Source organism: Toxorhynchites rutilus, chromosome 3 (genome assembly GCF_029784135.1).
Source record: "Toxorhynchites rutilus septentrionalis strain SRP chromosome 3, ASM2978413v1, whole genome shotgun sequence".
Lineage (NCBI taxonomy): Eukaryota > Metazoa > Arthropoda > Insecta > Diptera > Culicidae > Toxorhynchites > Toxorhynchites rutilus.
Genome location: NC_073746.1, coordinates 52,579,460 through 52,600,059, shown reverse-complemented (window position 1 = coordinate 52,600,059; position 20,600 = coordinate 52,579,460). Strand labels below are relative to the sequence as shown.

At 37.5% G+C, this 20,600-nt stretch overlaps 1 protein-coding gene across 1 annotated transcript in view; it reads right to left on the bottom strand.

Moving 5' to 3' along the window:
- Window positions 1-15,014: 15,014 nt before the first annotated feature.
- Window positions 15,015-20,600, bottom strand: part of LOC129776237 (SPEG neighbor protein-like) — an 83,230-nt gene continuing 77,644 nt past the window's right edge. The window contains exon 8 of the mRNA XM_055781767.1: window positions 15,015-15,321. Coding sequence (XP_055637742.1) covers window positions 15,200-15,321 — 122 coding nt within the window. The 3' untranslated portion in view covers window positions 15,015-15,199. The remainder of the gene's footprint in view (window positions 15,322-20,600) is intronic.

The window sequence follows — 20,600 nt, the reverse complement described above, 5'->3', positions numbered from 1 at the left end:
GAGAGAGTTTCACTACCACGCAAAGAAGGGGGACTTGGAATCGTCGACATTTCTGCACTGTGTGTTGCCCAGGTACGACAACTGCGCGAGTACTTCGCAGAACGCGCCAACCAAAACGCGCTATACCGGGCTGTCTGCGCCGCCGACAGAGGATACAGCGCTCTGCACTTGGCGCAAGCGGAGTACCAACTCAACTGCAATCTGCAGACAGTGGAGGAGAAGATTGCAGCTTGGAAGCAGAAGGCAGTGCATGGTGCCCACCCCCATCAACTGGACCGGCCACACGTCGACAAGGCCGCATCTAATCTGTGGCTAACGCGTGGTGAACTCTCTTCAGTAGTAGAAGCCGACATGATAGCCATCCAGGACAGGATAATGCCGACGAGAAACTGCAGGCGGTACGTCTGGCATCAAGACGTTGATGACATTTGCCGGATGTGCCATCAACCAGGTGAAAACATAGAGCACATTATGGGAGGCTGTCCCGTTTTGGCCAACGCAGCCTACACCGAGCGCCACAACAACGTGGCCCGTATTGTTCATCGACAACTGGCGCTCCAATGTGCTCTACTGGAAGACAACGTACCAAACTACCGGTACCTGCCTGCACCTGTCCTGGAAAATGACCGTTTCAAGCTGTACTGGGATCGCACTGTTCTGACCGACCTCTCGATCCACCACAACCGCCCAGATATAATGGTTTACGACAAGAGCGACCGCAAAGTCACCATCATCGATGTCGCTATTCCACTGAACCAGAATCTGGAGGAGACCCACGGTCGCAAAATCTGCAAGTACCGACCATTGGCCGTGGAGCTCAAGGAACTGTGGGGGCTAAGGGAGGTCCCAAGAATTGTTCCAGTCGTTCTCTCTGGAACTGGAATTATCCCGAAGACACTTCTGGAAGCGCTAAAGGTGTTGAACATCGAGAAGGAATTGGCCGGCATCCAAAAGTCGGTCATCCTTAGCACCTGCGCGATTGTCCGACAATTCCTCGGTCAGGACTAAAACAGCACGAGCATGCAGATACGTGCATTCCGCAGAGCCTAGTCCCCCTTTGGCATTCAGAAGCCCGGGGGCAGGTGAAAATTCTGGCTAGGTTCGCCTAGTTAAGAAGTGAGATAAGTCTGCCAAATAAAAATTTTAAAAATTATTAATTGCACGTATTTTACTTTTGCAGTATCGGCTTGGCTTGCATTTTCCCTATTATAATAGAAAAGTGTAAAATGTACCGAATTTTCTATTTGTTGACCTCCTTTGTTAACACGTTGAGCCCCGACCGAAATAGTGGATTGACAAAGAACTTTTCATCTGATCCGTGTCGGTCCCAACGAATCGATAGTGGACTTTCCTAAATATCATTTTGTAGCTTGGTTGTTGCCGTTGCAAATGCCGACACTCTCCGAACGAAAAGTCTACTGTCAGTCCGGTGAGATCGGCGCGAAAAAGACGAAAAATTCAGTGTCAGTCCCCAGGGACCGACACGGGGCTTAACGTGTTAATACCCTGTAACTCACAACTGAATGGAATAAACAGAGTGTGAAATTCGACCTTTACAACGAGCCTAAACTTGAAATTTTATGATCGATACTACGCGGGATATTGATCACTAACGCTAGCTACCGAAAAAATAATTGATAACTTTTCACCAATTGAGGGTATTATACAGAAACTCGCCACTCGTTTGAGTATGCCGTACCGGTATGGTTGGATAACACAATCAAAGGAACTTTTAAACTCATTTAATGTCAAAAAACAGGAAGTGGGTTATATCTATTGTATAACCGCAAGGGTGACGTAGGACTATCGTTGATTTAGAGATCATTTGTATGAAGTTGAATCTAAATCCATTCTGAATGAATGAATAAATGAATGTTTGGGGGACTTCAAAAACGAGAGCGTTACGTTGGAGTCTCAAGGTTTTATGCATCCAATATTGGATACAAAAAACCTTGTTGTGAAGAATAATCTTCAGAAGCTTTCCTGCTAACTGCACCTGATTGACAAATCACAAAACCAAATGTATGTGGTAGCAGTATTATATGGATAGAAAACATTAAAATAAACTCACTTGAATTTAATTTTCAATTCCAAGGGGAACTGGCAGATTATTTTTCAGCAACGATAATTTCTTTCCAGGTTTCTTCACGATAACCAGCAAACGAAAAGAGTTGCGCGTGTGTATGTGTGTGTGTGGCGGCTGCTTCGATGTCTTCCCGAGGAACCGTATTTCGATGCTGATACTCTCTTGGTCACCTTCTCTTCTCCTTCTGATCGATCGGCTTTTCTGCGCTCCCTCACAGTTAAAACCAACTGATTGCATTTCAGGTCTGGTCACATCAGGTCGAAACATAAAAGTATCGAATATAAACCCCACCCTCTTTATTATATGAGCTTACTGTATACTTACTTCGATGTTATTCGTTTCTCTCTCAGGGTAAGCTACGAATATATTAAGGGTGGGGTTTAGATTATATACTTTTATGGTTTATTAAATGACGCTTCCCTTGCTTTCGTTCATTTCTTACTCTACTCTCGCACCGTGAGGACTCGTTTGTTTGGGACCAAGCAGACAGCTCGTTAGTCTTTCGGTGGTAAGGCACCACGAAAGCAGCTCGGATAAGCGCACCAGCCGCAGGATAGATGAAGAAGCCACATCGCTATCGACCGGGAACCTTGCGTGAAATTCGTCGCTATCAGAAGTCGACCGAATTGCTGATCCGCAAGCTACCTTTGCAGCATTTGGTTCGTGGAATTGCTCAGGACTTCAAAACCGACTTGCGCTTCCAAAGTTCCGCGGTTATGACGCTGCAGGAGGCCTATTCGAAGATACAAATTTGTGTGCTATCTACGCAAAACGCGTCACATCATGCCCAAAGACATTCAGCTGGGCCGTCGAATCCAAGGAGAGCGTGCTATATTAGCTTAGCATATAATCAACGGCCCTTTTCAGGGCTCCAAATTTGATGGATTAGAGTTCAGAAAAGTTTTTTACAGGCCGAACTGAAAGGAGCATTTAGCGAAAATCGTGGTGTCGATGATAATTCGATATCGATAGGTGCCATGGATATGGATTTCATAATGATGAATATGAAATACATGACATGATGTAGTGAATATATCCGAAGAAATCACTTTGGTGAAACTGCATCATAAAATTATTCGTGTACGAATGCCGCAATCGATAGTCGACTCTAATTTGCGCTGGGTAATTTCCTCGGAGGACTCGATTCCTCCTTTGAGTATTAATAATCTCTTTCCGGCAAAACGAAGTTGTATGAATCACATTATTCGAATGATAGAATGAAGAAGTTTTCTGCAAATTTCCTTCAACCTCCAAACATCTCTTTCTCCCGTTTGTCGTTTTCGCGTTCGCTAATCCTTTCTCACAACACTCATTTCTCGTTTGAGAAATTGTTGAATAAACATTGTTTGCCAGTGCGCGTAGAGCGGGAATTCCTAAAGATTCATTGCACCTCTAATAAATTGCCGAAAGACGTGGTCTTACGTTGATCGCACTTGATTGAAAAAATCCAAAACGAAAAGTATTTGGTCGCAGCATTATATGAGTAGAAAGCAAATAATCGCTCGAAAATGACTTGATTTTCGCGATGTGAAACATTTTCCGTTTTTCATGTTATGCATCCAATATTGGATACGAAAATTTTCCACTGATGGGGAAAAAAAAATCAGCTTTCCTGTTAATTGCGATTGATTGAAAAATCACAAAACCAAATGTATTTGGTTGCAGTGTTGTATGGATAGAAAACATTAAAATAAACTCTTTCGCATGAATGTATTTTTCAATTCCCAGGGGAACTGGCAGATTATTTTTCAGCAACGATGATAGCAACGAGAGTTCCGCGCGTGTATGTGTGGCGGCTACTCCGATGTTTCAAGCGGAACCATGGCATCACTTTCCTCCTGATGGATTCCCTTCTGGCCTTAGGTGCACAAACAGGCTCTTGGTGACACCGTTCATCAGCGCTTTCAAGATAAACTAAATTAGCTTCACCACAACAGCGACAACATGCTCCAATCGCTGTTTAATTATAACTGAGCGGGTTTACGAGCGGCGCTCGCTTATATACCGATTGGTGATTTCAATAGCCTGTTTTGAAAGCAATTTTAAGACTATTGAAACAAGTTTTTGGATGAAAAAGTAACAAGTATATGACGCGTATCTTTCGAATGAAGTGTTTATCATACCATTTCGTTCAGTTATTTAAGAGCTATTAACGCTCAAAATCTCGGTCTCCGGCGTAACGCTTTCGTTTTTGAAACTTTGATTTCACACCCCGGTATAGAAATGGAAGACGTAGTCCTACGTCAAAAATATTAAATATTTATTTTGGGTATACAGTGAATATATAAACCGATATGAAGTATAACCTGCAATACCACTTAAAATTTGAATACATTATAATTGATTGTTGTACAAAGAAGGACCAATTGTTAACATGCTCATATAGCAATGAAATGGAAAACTAAAGACAAAACAAGTGACAGCTATCAAAATGGCGCAAAAATGATATATTTAACTATGTTTCGTATGTATGTTTATTAGGGTGCCAATGAAAATGGTCATCTCGAATTTCAAAACGTTACCCCATAAAAAATGTTTACCACCTCGAAAAAACACCCTATGCAAAATATCAGCTCGATCGGACTCAAGGGAGAGTGGCGCAAAGCGGTCAAAGTTTGAGTTTGTTGAAAATCGAAAAATCACCCAAGGAGGGAGTATAGGAAATCGGGGTTTTCGGAAAAAGATTTTTGATGCCAAATGTGCCGATTTTTGACAAAAAAAAAAAATTTCGAGATGGCACTAGATCTTTCATGCAATTTTAAGTCATTTGGCATCAAACTTGGGTGATTTTTCGATTTTCGAAAAACTCAAACTTTATCCGCTTGCGCCACTCTCACTTAAGTCCGATTGAGCTGATATTTTGCATAGGGTGTTTTTTCGAGGTGGTGAACATTTTGTATAGGATAACTTTTTGGAATTTTAGGGTCGACTTTTTCCATACATTCATCGGCACCCTAATGTTTATGCTAACTAGCTTTGAAAATATAATGTTAATTATTGAATCGAGCCATTCTTTCACATCAAACATTTTGATTATTTCATTTTGGGTCGATAGTAATTATATTCACCGATGGTTTTGTATTCATAGACACCAACGGTTATATTGCTATGCTGGTGAATTATTATTACAAGAACAACTAACATATTGATATTAGATAATATATTTCAGAAAGTTTAGATTGATTATCTAAATAACGGCCCGATCCCAAAAAGCATTAAAGTGTTTTACAATGGAAAAACCCTGTTTGGTTTCAGTTCGGACATGAAAAAAATTGTTGTTAGAAACCATGTTTCCATTTTGTGACGCATCGAATATTTGTAGACAGAGTCTTTCCTTCAATAAAAAAACGACAGCTTCAAGAAAATAAAATTTTAGTTTTTCAAATGTTTTGCTTCAGTGTAACAGCTTACATTTTTTTAGTCCTTAGCGCTCCGTTGGCTCCCCTTGGTAGTCATCGGTCATTTGTTTTGTAACTTCGTAAGCACTGTTACGAAGCCAAATACTTTTAACCATAATTATGCTTAAGATGTAACGTCTTTTACCTTTTTTACCTTTTTCAATTGACTTTTTTTTTAGATTGAAATTCACCGCCCTTACTGGAGACAATAACAATTTGTTTTACTCGATGTTATTTTATTATTCAAACACGTAGTACTAATTCATATTTATTGAAAAAAAAATAAATTAAATAAAGAATGGAAAATGAAAAAAACTACATAAAATAATATAAGGAAATATCCTGATATTTCTACTAAAACACATCATTATAATGCAAAATCATTTTCAGACACAATTTTCAGGATTCACAATTTTTCCACCACTTGCGAAAAAAATGTAGGTGTTTGCATCTGAACACGATCGCACTTCCGACTACAAAATTATATTGCTCTATACGCTTGTTTATCACTTCAGATATTATTTTGGAATGCATCGAAATTTTTGAAAAATCTCTTTGGTAGAGTTTTGGTTTTAGTGGTGTGAAGAGAGTGGTTTCATCTGAATCACCCGAAGATGGTTGAGTTTTAAGCTAGCATCGCAAGCGTTATTTTTCATCTTGGTATTATAACTTTAACAGTTTTCATGACGGTTTTTTTTAGTTAACATACACATGTCCACAGTCAATTAAATGTTTGTTTTCATCACCACCTTCATTCCATGTTTCTAAAAACATTGGAACCGCTCAATAGTAGTAATTTCAATCTGAAATTGGCAACTCATAAAAACAATGTGTGTATGTGATGCAGGAATACATAAATGCATTCCACCAGGCAGGATGAAAACCAACGATCTGTATAATTTCATTAAGCTTCATCTTGGTTTTGAAGTTGCGAACAAAATCGCACCACAAAGTCATTTATAACATGACACACTATCGAACCTTTAAAGTGATATTGACCGCTCTTTGGCAGAAGCAAGACCAGTTGATATTAATAGCTAATATTCTGCTATCTGGTCATGTGCTATGCATATCAAACAAATCTTAGAGCATGGGTTTTCAGATTTTTTTTTATGACACTTTTTATAGCAAAACCTTTTGACGGAGCACCTGCATTTTTTAATCAAAAAAAACAAATCCTATTTGCATTGACATCACCCAACTGGGAACAACTCTATTTCGGTAGCGCATCGCAGTTACACGGCATCTGACTCGGAGTAAACAAGATAAATAACTATATGCCCAGTAAAATTGAATAAAGGAAATGTTTTTTTCAAGGTGGGTTTTCAATAGGGAGCATTTGCTATAACATTGTAAAGCACAAGTTTCCCGCAAAGCACCATTTCAATACTCATGTCTTAGAGCATTTCCGATACGATTGGTATGCAAATCATCAAAACCCGTTAGCAGCAAACATATAGTTATTAACGTTAACATTATTTCATAAAAACGTGACCTGTTTTCTGTTCTGGTACCCTTATGAAATACGTAATTCTACGTCAAAGCGTGTTACTCAATGACATAGACATAGTACATAGTTGACAAGAAAAAGTAAATTTTCATTATTATTTTTTTTATTGAAAAATGCTTTCATTGCACCCGAAAATCCGTTATCATTCTCGCTCCAAAAATCGAATACACGAAGCTCATTACCATCAACGCGATTTCTCCAAAATAAAATTCAATTTTGACGTCTTCAATAACTGAGGTAAATATGACACTGGATGGAAAATGAACTTCAAAGCATTTGATGAACTGAAATTCATATGCACATATTCATTGTGAGTCTATATTTTTCATTTTCGTTTGGATCTATATATTCCAACTTAGTTCGAAAATCTGAACATTTATTCAACACTGATCCGTTTTATTTTTTAAACGATTTGCAATAAAAGATATCATTTGAACGCACGTAATTGACGAATTCATTGAGAAAATCCCATTTCTTGTATTGTTGGTTGCATAACTCAAGGCGCATTCATGATAAATTTGAGTAGTAGAACACAGTTATTTATCAAAATGTAAATTCAAGATGGAGGCCACTACAAAAAAGTGGATTACATATTTTCCCAAAACCGCTTCGATATGGGTATCAAATAAAAGGGATTGACAAGTAGAATACAGTTATTTATGAAAGAAGTAAATCCAAAATGGTCGCCACTACTAAATTGCGCCTTCTTTTTCCAAACCCCATCCCCATATTGATCATCAAATGAATCAAATGAAATTGTTCGACTAGTAGAACACAGTAGATAAATCCAAGTCCAAGATGGCAGTCCCCAAATAATCAATTACATTTTTAAATGGTTTCATACAGCTTGAACAGTTTGTATGTATGTTTGAATGTATGTAGGGTTGTCCCACATTAACAGATATTTGACCTCGTTCCTGTTGGCTGATTGATCTGAATTTTGGATCACACCTTTATCCCTGCTGTCATTATTATTATTCCATGATCTTGAAAAATCCAATTTGACCGCCGCTAAAAAATAGTTGGCTTGGCCTGGCTTGGAAAACACTCTTGATTATGAACAACATAAATTCAAAAATGTCGCCGCCACTAAATCGATTCTATTTAAGTATCATCAATGCCCTTGATTGATGAAGGAAGGGCTGTGACAACGTCCAACTGCTACTAGCCAAATTATGTTCAAGCTTTTAGTACATTATCTGTATTATCATTATGTTTAATCGCAATGAACCGTTTAACTTAAAAAGCTTTTATTGCTTATTTTAATTTTTCCCGCTAACTTCACAGAAGTGTTCTGTCACACAATGAAAGCTACGAGCTCTTTAATAGCAAAATGATTAGAGACATGGTTCGTGGTGAATGAAACCTAACAAGATTTCGCCATTCAAGCAACGAGACACTAACCTTCAATCGTGGGAAATATGTTTTAAAGACTTGCGCAAACACGAGGAATAAGATTAGTGCGATCAAAACATCACACACACTACTGGCTTGACACCATAACTGAGAAGCATCAATATGAGTATTCGACAAATTATGGTATAATTGAAAGTTTTCCCCATCATTGTTCTGGAAGTCCGCACACGTATATTTGAAATCGAAATCGAATTCTTTTTGATGAGCTGCTCCTTTCCCATGACATGCTCAACTTCACACTAACTCATTTGAAACTGTTACTTAGGTTTATAGGACTGTCGTCATCGTTAATTAAAACAAACTTTTCGACTATACACTTTTGTTTTCATTTTTCACCATCGATTTCTACATTTTCGCTCTCGCTTCCATCACCAACACATCGCCAACAGGCGTGTTAATTTATTTATCATTCATTAACGTTCATTAAATTTATGCTAATTTATTCTGTTAGCCTATTTTGGTACTTCCTTTTTTTAATTTTCCATTTGCAATTTTTATTCCAATTCCGGTCTGGCCGATAGCCGCTTCCCTATATTATTAAGTTTTCGGCATAGCGACAGTCCTGTTTTCACTATCGGTCCCAGTACCGATTTCCGGGATCCGTATTTCAGCTGGATGTGATTTCATTTGATTAAATTTCAATTTACTCTCTCGTTTCGTACTTATCCCAGCACACCCCACTTGGTAGTATAATTCTTGTCTTATATCTTGCACGCTACCTGACACTCAATTAAGGATCTCTCCCATCAATTATTCATTTGCCTCGTTTTTATTAATTTTTTTATTACTTGTATTATGACTGCCTGTAGTTTTTAGTCGATCCGTCTCTAGAGTTGGACTAACTACACGCATTCTAAAAACCAATTTCGTCATTTCAAACAGATGGACAGAGTTCCCCGTGATCCTACACTGAGACGGGTATTAAAATGAGTGTCAATTTGTCTCCACACTTCTCTGAGTAAAAACAAACTTTTGATATCTCCACTTTTGGGTTTGCAAAATCGACTTTATTACATTTTCGTTTCCTAGAAATGTGAACGTGTAGGATTGGTTGGTTGTTGTTGTTTGTTATTTCGGATGATGATAAGTGTGACTCTGTGTTCGCGGATAGCATTTCGGTTTCGTGGTTTCCAAGAAAACAAATCGGATCTCGTTTTCACGCTGTGTACCCTTCCTCCCACATACCCACAAACACTCCTTGTATATGTACAATAACACATCTTTGATGTATGACTTACCGCTACTCACAGGCTAATGGGGGAATGCAGAGTGCTTTTTTTACGGCGAGAAGGATTTTCGGTAACGTAATTTGCTCGAGTCGAATGCAACATCGGCTTGGCTGGATGTTTACATGTGTTCCTGGCTAAGTAATAAACTATATTAGCAAACCAGGTGGGAAAAGATTACAAAATAAAATTAAGAGATAATTGAAGCTGGTGTCATTAGGCGGTGAGTAATTTGTTTGATTATTAGATTGTATTTGTCACCGCTTTTCAAAAATTGAATACTGGAAAATATTTGGCAGAAGCGTTTTATTTTCAATACAAAAATGATATTGATAATATTCAAAAGATAATTTGGTTCGTTTTTGGATCCAGTAGTGGAGAAATATTTGATTATTTCCGTTATGGGATGCAGTTCATAAACAAAATTGATAACGATCCAATTCAAAATATATTGATCAATTAGATTTTAAAATTGACATTATTAAAATTTTCCACGAAATGTTTGATATTCATAATCACAATTATTCTATACAGCATAAATTATTCTCAATACGATACATGGGGCGTTAAATCAAACTGCTCAACATTCGTGTATTGTGATTGGTTTGTAAGTTTTGCGGTCATGCGATTGAAGCTCCAAACAAAATATAATCCAATTGATATGAAAATGAAAAACAGAAAAAAATCAACAGCCTGCATTTGTAATTAATTAATTCCATAAAAAAACTGTAGAAATCTTTTGTTTGCATTTGCAACTGAGATTTACTTTGGAAAATTTGATAACGATGGACTGGCAAGATCTTCCAAAGTCCAATAAATGTGGAACAGTATCCTCGAAAGGAATCTTCTCAGAATTTATTCGAAACGACATATGCATACGAATCAGTTGCTATCATACATACATATTCCGGTTTTCTTCCAAACCCGTATCTTCTGTCGGAAAAGAGAACACTCCGAGCACTCTGCATTCAAATTCATTGTACAGATATACATTTATCAAAAAAGGAGATTCGGACAGGAATAATTTTGCATTTGCTTGATCTGGTCTTTGTACATCGGTATTTGGATCTCTTTGTCGCATTCGTTTGCTTTTTACCCATCATATCTCCGTCTTTGCACTCCACAAAGGGGAAGGATCAACTTTTTGTTGTGCATCGTTTGTTTTATGCATTGACTGGCTCATCCTAAAGTTTCACTTGTGTCTGACATCGGAATGGCATTCTACTATGAATTTTATTTACAGTTCTCCAATCCTTCCGCAGCTGAGTGAAGTATCCCGTAAACTTTCGTTCAATTTTTTCTACATTCGCACCCGACCCACCATTAACAGCATTGTTAAAGTAGGAAACAAACTTATCGCATTCAACTCGCTTTCAATTCAATTATCATTTTCAATATTGACTTAGGAGGAATGAAATTTTAAAAATAATTCGTTTTCAGTGACCCTGATGCGTGATTTTGTAGAAACCTCAAACACAGATTCTAATTCTCGTGTAAGTTAAGGTTTCATGTAAGGTTAGGCTCTGCATATGAGTAAGACTGTCTAGATCTAAAACTAGATATTCTAGATCTAGACTTAAAAAAAAACTCACTGGGTCAAACAGTTCATACCTCTCGTCTGATGTAATGTTACATGCTTTTTACCTATGTTTATTTTACAGAAGCCTTAAACTTCAAAGTTCGCAAAGAGACGGCCTTTTTCAAACTGAATTAAACACACACGCATACTTTTTAGAGAAATACGTCTGAACGGGTTTCTAAACATTCAAGAATAATCGGAAACACAGCCGCTGACAAGCCGGCTGGCAAAGGGAAGAAAATAGGAACCTCAAGATATACCATGTTTCCCATCTGACATAATTTGTTGGGTGAAACATTATGTTTTCCTAAGCTGGGATATAGCCTGGAGAAACATTCCTCACACACACCTTCACAAAATTGAAAACACCTTATTTCCTTGGTCACTACTTAATTGATAAAACAGAACATGATGTTGGTTCCTGCGATGCGGCCCCCATATCCGTTAGCAATGTTTTGCTGGATTGTCAGCAAACCAAAGATGCACTAGCCCGACATAATATAGGTCAAATACTAAGAGACATTCTCAACCAAGACGAATCTCAAGAAACCAATTTGATTGCATTTCTGAAAGGAACCATTATGCACCAAAAAAATTATGTGGTAATAATGTGGTATCTGTCTTCCATTCTTCCATTTTTCTTTTGTATCGAGCAGAACAGGTGAGTGACATCAGCATTCAGAAAGACTGCTGTCTGCTAGCTGGAACGAAACTTTTATTTAAATAATAATGGTCATGGTTTGAATTATAGAGGATTCACAATTTCTCAGTTCATCTTAATCTAATCTCTTACTAAAAGAGTCTTCAAAACGAGTTTAGAAAGTCGATAGTTCAGTTTTCCGAATTGACTAACTAAACTGTCGACCTTGAGAAATGTCATCTGGAAATCTGCCGTCTGCTCGCTAATTGGATGACTGATGAATCGTGAATGATGTGAAATCGCGAACAGGTTATTTATACTCAATAAATACAAAACACGGGTGGAGCTTAATTTGCTATATTTTCTCTATCCACTCTGCATTTGATATTCCTTATAACATGCTCTTATTTCTGATTTAACGCCATATTTGAAAGACGTAGTCCTGCGTCAAAGCAAATGAGTAATGATTTTTCTCATTACGTACTAAAAAGTTTAAAATAAAGTAACGCCAGATTCGACAACCTTTTTCTTCACAGGGGCCACAAACACGTGCTATCCATGGTGTCGCGGGCCACAAAAAAACACGACTGCATTGTAAACGTAGCAATTGAAACGGCGAAATACAAACAGTATAGAAATTCAACTATGAATCTCTTTAGTACAAACAATCGGTGGTACTGACAAGTGCAGATGAATGAAAGCTATCAATGAGTGTGTGGTGCGAACGTTTCTGAACCTAAACAGAAAATCCGAACCGAATCGTGTGTGTATGTTTGTGTAGCTGCGTCGACAGCTACCGCTACGGAACGAATTTTAACCTTCAGTTTTTCCCTGAAGAACGCAGCTCTTACCGCTGAAAATAGCTTCACTGCGTACCGCGTTTGTTTTCATACCGTTGTGTGGAAATTGGTTGTATTTTGAATATTTCCTTTCTGATTTGCTTGTGCAAGCACTGCACTATGCTATTGTGAGAATGCAAAATAGAAACTGAGATCAGCCAGGGAAAGTACAATATTCATATTGCTTTCATGACCATCCGACGACATGCACCAACCGCTGACTGAGATTTTTGTGATTCTAATAGTTCGTTTTCAAAGTAGTTTTTTAGCTATGGGAAGATTTGGTCAGTTAAAACGTACATCACTAATGCACCTTTTATATTTGGAAAGTGATAGTCTTACCACTTCTATCAGTCGGCAAAGAGGTATCAACGCTCAAATCCTTGATCGTAACACTCTCGATTTTGGAATTTTAAACTTTACCTTCAGTACAGATGCAGAAATGACATGGTGCAAAAATACAGAAGCACTCCTCCACCAGACAGCATGAGAACCAACGCGGTGCCTCTACCGAACATGCATCGCTGGTGCGATACCTGTCTCCCACCCTTCCTTTATATCGAGCAAAACAGCTGTGTCTGTCATCAGCATTTAGAAAAACTGCTGTCTGCTAGCTAGAGCGAGACTGGGACTTGAATAATAATGATCATGGTTTGAGCCGAACTAAGCCCAATTCTCGGAATTGAGAATGGTCATTTGAAGAAAAAAATCGCTTTCTGAAAGGCGTTAGAAAATAGGTAATGATTTCTAAGGTTTATTGTTTCACATACAAAATAGTTTTAAATAAAGTAACACCAGATAGGCCAACCAGATCAGCCCTCCGGGCCGCAGGTTGTGTATAGCTACAATAGACTGTACAATTCATGGAAAATGAATACGCTTCGGTGGATAAATTGTAGCCTTCTTCATTCTTGAGTGAACGGAGTGACCTCCAGCAGATTTTGTGAGATTATTGAGTGCATGTCGATCGCACCGAATGAACAAAATAGCATTCTGGATTAATGCTTCATAAATATGTACTGAAACGACAGTGTAGAGTGAAGTTCTATTCAATTAACGCAATTAGTTTTACGAAAACTTCACTGGTAATTGAAACGGGGTTGTTACTGTATTTTGGTTCTAACACAACTTCAAATTTGATGATTAGCTTACGTTATAATGAGAAAAAATCTTTTCTGTTCCTCTCTTTATGTCAGTATCCAGCACACAAATCAATAATGGAAATAATAGTTTCAATTGATTCACATCATGACATAGCTTTGATCTCAGTTCGAAACAACTTAGGGTAAATGATGTTGGTTTGTCCGAATTTGGGTGAGTTCACGCAACTTGTAAATGTAAATCGATTTTTCTTCATGAAAATCACATGTAATACATAAAAGACGAGTTTGTGTTTGTTGAAGAGCCGCAAGCCTCTAGTTGCTAATAATACCATAAGACGTTCAACTTATTCAAATTATTATGTTTTTAACAATTTTCTTCAAAGAGAAATCATGGTCAAGGTGTGTCCGAAAAATGATCATGGTTTGTCAGTTTTTAGAAATCACAATTTTTGCATAAAGAAATTCGAATTTTCAAGTAGATGTTGCATTTTTCATTGGTTGAGTTTACTGTCGTTAAATTGATTCATAATTTAGGCATTCTTCAGTATATTGCCTTTTCTTCGGCATTTTAAAGATGGACAGTACTCAACACAAAGAAACTTTATTTCTGCTACGCACGAAGGACAGCATAAACAAACTGCAGCGCGTTTAGCGGCTGCCATAGTAATCATGTGGACAAACCATGATCAGAATTGAGGTCGTCGAGATGCATTGATTACATGATTTAGATATATGTAAATCTGATGCAAATGGTGTGCAAGCATGATGTTTACAATATTTGTAAGTTTTATAATCCAGAAAAGGTCTGAATATGTACCAAACAATCATCTGCTGATTCTGATCGTTGAATTCTAACAAATATATATGTCCCTAGGCAGAGCCCACCGTCACTGAACTGCGAGGAAGTGTTTCCGATTCGCTTCACGGAAATAGAAAGCACAGGAATCGTTACAGAAATTCGTGTCCGAAAATTGGGTCTTTCTGTCATGGTGTCGCTCCTATTGAATCTGACCAACCCGATAATACTTTTTCTCTATTTTCAGTCAGAAGACCGCCTTTTCCACCCAATCCCGAGAAATGCGCTTTTTCCATCCTTTTGCCTTCCGGTTTTTTTTTACCACTGACCAAAAATACCAACGAAACGGCAGTGCGCGGAGAGAATGGAATTTCCTTCTATGTTACATTGCTAACGACAACGCAGTGATGGGAGAGTTGGGTTCGTTTGTCCAATTATATATTTTTTTTCCTTCTGTTATTTCCATAGTTTTTTTTCTCTCTCGATTCTTGTTCCACTTTCTTGCTTCCCTTCGCCACCATTGCTAAACTTTGAAAGTTCACCATCACCACCAGTGATGACTCGTCCGATCCCGTCCAGACTGGACGTACTGATTTATGGTCAGTTTTATCTGACAGTCGGTCGGCCGACCAGCATGGTGAGCAGTAGGAGAGCCAGACTGCAGCAGCCGGCCAGGATTAGGTTACACTGTAATCCGCGCGCACTCTGGATGGCCGCCGGATGTTCGCCTGTGAAAATAGAAAAAAAAAAATAAAGAGTTCAGACCATCAGAAAGTATGGCAATTATTCAAAATAGAAAAAAAAATGAGCATTAAGTTTGGTTCCATTTGAGAGGGCGAGGTTGCAATTCTGTAATGATTGGGTGGCATGTTTTTTGTCGTCACATAGCTTTGTGACAGATGTTACTTTCATTCTGGTTTGGAATCGCTGATGCCGCATGTTCGAGGAATTGGTGGAAAATTTGGAAAACTTCTTTGAACAACGCAATAAATGGCGCCAAATTGTCGCGAAAAATATTCGTTGCAGAATGCGAATGTGTGAATCTTCGTGCGAAAGGATAGTTCTTCCGTGACAAGTGGTAAAAGATATTTATCATACTATTCGACGAAATCAGTGAGTGTTTCTTTATTTATCCAGTGGTATCACCGTGACGCTATTGAAAAAAAAACTGTAACGTCAAAAACAATAATTTTAGACGGGCGCTGAAAGGTTTTCCGTGCGAAAAACAAACCAATTAACTCCAACTCATCACGTTCCCAGGAACAAAAAATATATTCGACTTCAGCTTTATTGGCTCGTAAAACATACGAGGGGGCAACACAGTTCTCGCGTTCGCCGCGCTATCAGCTGCTTCGTCGAAACCAGTCAAATCTAACTTCCACTGGCATATCTGGATCGCTTGGTGTACCGGTTTATGCGTCTAATAAATCACGTTCCATTATCAGGCCCACTTCCAAAGGCAGGCACTGGTGAACGCCGGTAGATTAAGGGCTCGATAGAATTGGGTCACTCAAGGTTGATTGTGTGTTCAGATTGTGGACAATGCGTTGGTCTCAAACGAAATGTTCCAGGATTCACTCAGTGATTAATCGAATATTATTTACGTCATTTGTGTGAAAGAACTGTTTTGTAGATAACCTTCAACTGTAGGACAGTAGTTTGTCAGAAATTTTTAGAACGTATCTGTCATATTTTTGAAATGAATCAACAAAATTTATCACACTTTTTCATTTCCCTATCTTTTCCATACATTTTTACAAAAGATCATGTTTATGCTGAACGTTAGATTTGACACTCCTTTCATCTCTCTAAAGAGAGGGGGGAGGTTGCTGAGCAACTCGAGAACTAATCAAACAAAAGGAATCAAACTTAACATATAAAGATTTTAGGGATCGATAAACATTTCTATAGTAGTTTGACACTCCTCCCACTCTCTAAAGGGGGGCTGCCATACAAATGAAACACAAACTTCTGCATAACTCGAGAACTAATCAAGCAAATGGAGCCAAATTTGGGATGTGAGGGTTTTTGGGTACGAGAAATGTTTCTATGATTTTTCGGAAAACTCTGAAAGAAAATGGGAAAATTCGAAAAATTCAATTCGCATGTGTTCTACAATTACATATTGACAAGAGTTCTTTGTCCATTTGATGTTTGCGGTAGCGAAATTGATCTTCGTTTGAAAGTGGAAATTCATTTTAATGTGATAAAACGCATTCCTATATCGGCTTCTATCTATATCTGATAAGAGCAAAACTCGAGCAAGGGATTGTCCGATTTAGGGCTGTCTTTATTATATCATATTTTCTGTATCAAACATTTATTCCATGTAACGGAGAAACATGTTATTTGCAAGTGGACGAAAAATATTGCACGAGAATTGAATCTGAAAATAATCTGATATTATAATATCGAGTTTTGGTAGAAGTACTGAAATTTTATAGTAGAAAAAAATTAAAAGGTAGATTAGAAGATCAATCAATGAACAGTTCTACGATTGAACCCATAAATGTATGTTTAGTAAGGAAACGTGGATAGGATAACGAAAAATAAGTTTTGTCGGGACGAAGTTTGCCGGGTCAGCTAGTGTTACACATCAAATTATCTTTTTTTTTTTTGGGCCAGACTGTTTCTAGTCAGCTGTCAACTAGAAATTGAATTTCTTAATAATTTAGATATATAAAAATCTCGTTACACGATGTTCGTGGTCGAACTCCTCTGAAACGGCTCGACCGATTTTCATGAAGTTATGCATAAAAAACTTGGTAGGCATGAGAATAGGACGTACACTATATATGATACCGCTAAGATACCGATTACCTTATGTTTAATATCGATAAGGGTGGCCCTATGCATAAAAAAAATCTTAACAATTTTAATTTCTATTTTTTTTATTTAGTATAAAAGTACATATAACCTAAAAGGTTCAGTGTTAGGCGACTTCACAGCGACGCGAGAAATTGTGATTCGAAGAAAAAACAATAATCTGGTGTTTTCATTCACACCCACCGTTCAAACGACGTTCTCCATTTTCTTCTTCAATGGCACTAATGTTCCAAATGTTCCTAACGTTCACCATCTCAACATAGAATGACTTGCGAACGATAGGGAGGTAGAGAGAAAACGACTGCGATTCTAGACAATCCGAAGCGGTACGAGGAAAAATACACTCACTTACGAGACGCTATCATGAGCAACGTCGACGTAGCTTTTACTATTGCCAGACCTCAATGCATGCATTGTCATGATATTACAGCACGTGTGTTAAAAAAAAAAATGAACAAAATGTAGAATGAGCTTCATGTATTCGGTTCCACACTTTGCTGGATGTATTCGGCTGGATGACAAAGGCGAAGATTACCTCATGTGCACACTTTTAATTTGGAAAGTCGACAAAATACACCCTGAAGAAATCGATACTGTAATTTTCTTTCAAAATTTCAGATTCGTCAGATCGATCGATCAGATCGAGTCAAAATTACCCGAATCGATTGCAATATCGCATTTTGTCATCCGTTCGACTTCGACGGGTTGTGCAAATGTCATCCGACCTTGAAACGCAATGCGATATAGACGTCATTGAGCTTCGTGTTCCATTTCAGTGAAGCGTAAATTGTTATGAATTTTCGAGTGAAATAAACACGCTTTGAACAAAAAAAAAAAAAAATCAAAAGAAATATGCCTCTTTTGTGCGTAACAGAATAATACATTATCTGCGGGTACGGAAAAATCTTGAACGAAAATTGTCTCTGATAATTATTTTATATTCTGAATAATATTTTGGAGATTATAGAAAAATAGTTGAGTTAGGGTCAGAACTATGTCTTCTTAGTACTTGAACAACATCGAATAAAAATTTTCATTAAAATTCCAACAACATAAATTTGCTTTCGGGTCTGCCTATGACGAAATATGGATTACTGTTCAGTATTGTTACCACAGGCACGCTATGTAGTCGTGCGGAGATCTAAAACTTTCATAGCCTTGCATGGCAGATGGAAAATGTACACTGCCTTTTCTTAAAGATTTAACCAACGACAAGACCGCAAGCCTGTCCAATATATCAACGAAGAAATACTGATAATGACGGACAATCATTCATAAAAATTAACAACGCAGACATTGGCATGGAAAATCGTTCAGCAGTGCCATATTCGCCTCAGCTGAGCAAAACATTCAATACTCATATTATGTTAAGTTCTGTGGTTCGATGAAGAACAACACATTTGCAACAACGAAATTTATATTGATTTTCTTTATTAATTTATCTATTTTACGACAAAAATATATTCCTTTCTTCATTTTACATTTAACATTCAAGAGAACACACATCTCAGATTCGTAAATGAAATACATCGGGGATGGAATACAAGGAATGGTTTGTGTTTTTGTTTATTCTTCTCGGTGGTCATTGACTTGGCGATCTATTCTTGCGTATGTCAAACACAAATCTGAACACAAGAGTCACGATCGTTTCACGTATGTGTAAATCGTTCAAATATTTAAACACAATTACAATACATTAGTTATTTTTTATCCAACAACCAACAACATTCACTAGAAATAATTTTCATGTCAGAACAACGTTTGCCGGGTCAGCTAGTAATTAAGAAATTAGTTGAATTCGAATGTGTCCGGTTCGTTCATGATTGAAAGAATCAAAAACTTTTATTGACTGATGACATGTATTTAAAAAAAGTATATACCTACAATATATTCCATACCGTTAGAACCACCTAATTTATTTTGAGTTCCCAAATAAAAACTATCCTCCTTTACAAAGTTAACATAAATTTTACATGAACCACAACAAGATTCCAATTCGTAGACCATCTCAAATTCACCAATTTTATTCCAATTGTACTTTTTTATAAAGTGTACTACGTTATCCCCATCCTTGCTGTAAATGCAGGTAGGTCAGGTTTCAATCCTCGAAATTTAGTCTAGAATCAGTATAATTTTGTTGAGGATGGATTATAAAAACTTATTGTCATACCTTGTTGCTGATCTTCTGATAAAAAATATAAATAGCGTTCAATCTTCATATATATAAAAATACCGTGTCACGGTGTTTGTAGTCGAACTCCTCCTATTCTGACGAAATTATACACAAAAACTTCATACACAAAACAGAAGATTGAAAAATACGGAATGAGGGTAGGAGGGTGAAATCTTGGGGCTATCCTCATTTTTTGCAAAATGACAATCACTGAATCTCTTACAACAATTCTGATAAAACAACAACTGAGGAGCACCTGTGTAAATCCAATGCGCATATTGTTGAAAACGTTGCTGGAATCATGGAAGACGACTGGGATACGAGAAATTGCGATTCGAAAGAAAAGCAACAATCTGGAGTTCATTGTCGACAAAAAACGTTCATTCGATACTCTTCATCTTCTTCTTCAATAGCACAAACGTTCCTAACGTTCGCTTTCTCAACATAACTTTACTTGCGTCGATTTTATTAGTACTTAGTTGATATTTCTATGGCGAATAACAGTTATTTTCCAACCGCGAAGCATTAAAGAACAAAGCAGAACCATAAAAGAAAGAGAGAAACGTATTGAGACATGTTTTTCGTCCACAATATTTAAATCAAGAGATGAATTGAAATATCTTTCAAAACGTAAATAAAGTGCACATGTGTTTTGGCGTAGGACTACGTCTTTCATTTCTATACCGGGGTGTAAAATCAAAGTTTCGAAAACGAAAGCGTTACGCCGGAGACCGAGGTTTTGAGCGTTAATAGCTCCTAAACAACTAAACGAAATGGTATGATAAACACTTCATTCGAAAGATAAAATGTCTACGCGTTCTATACTTGTTACTTTTTTATCCAAAAACTTGTTTCAATAGTCTTAAAATTGCTTTCAAAACAGGCTATTGAAATCACCAATCGGTATATAAGCGAGCGCCGCTCGGAAATCCACTCAGTTCTAATTGAACAGCGATTGGAGCATGTTGTCGCTGTTGTGGTGAAGCTAACTTCGTTTATCATGAAAGC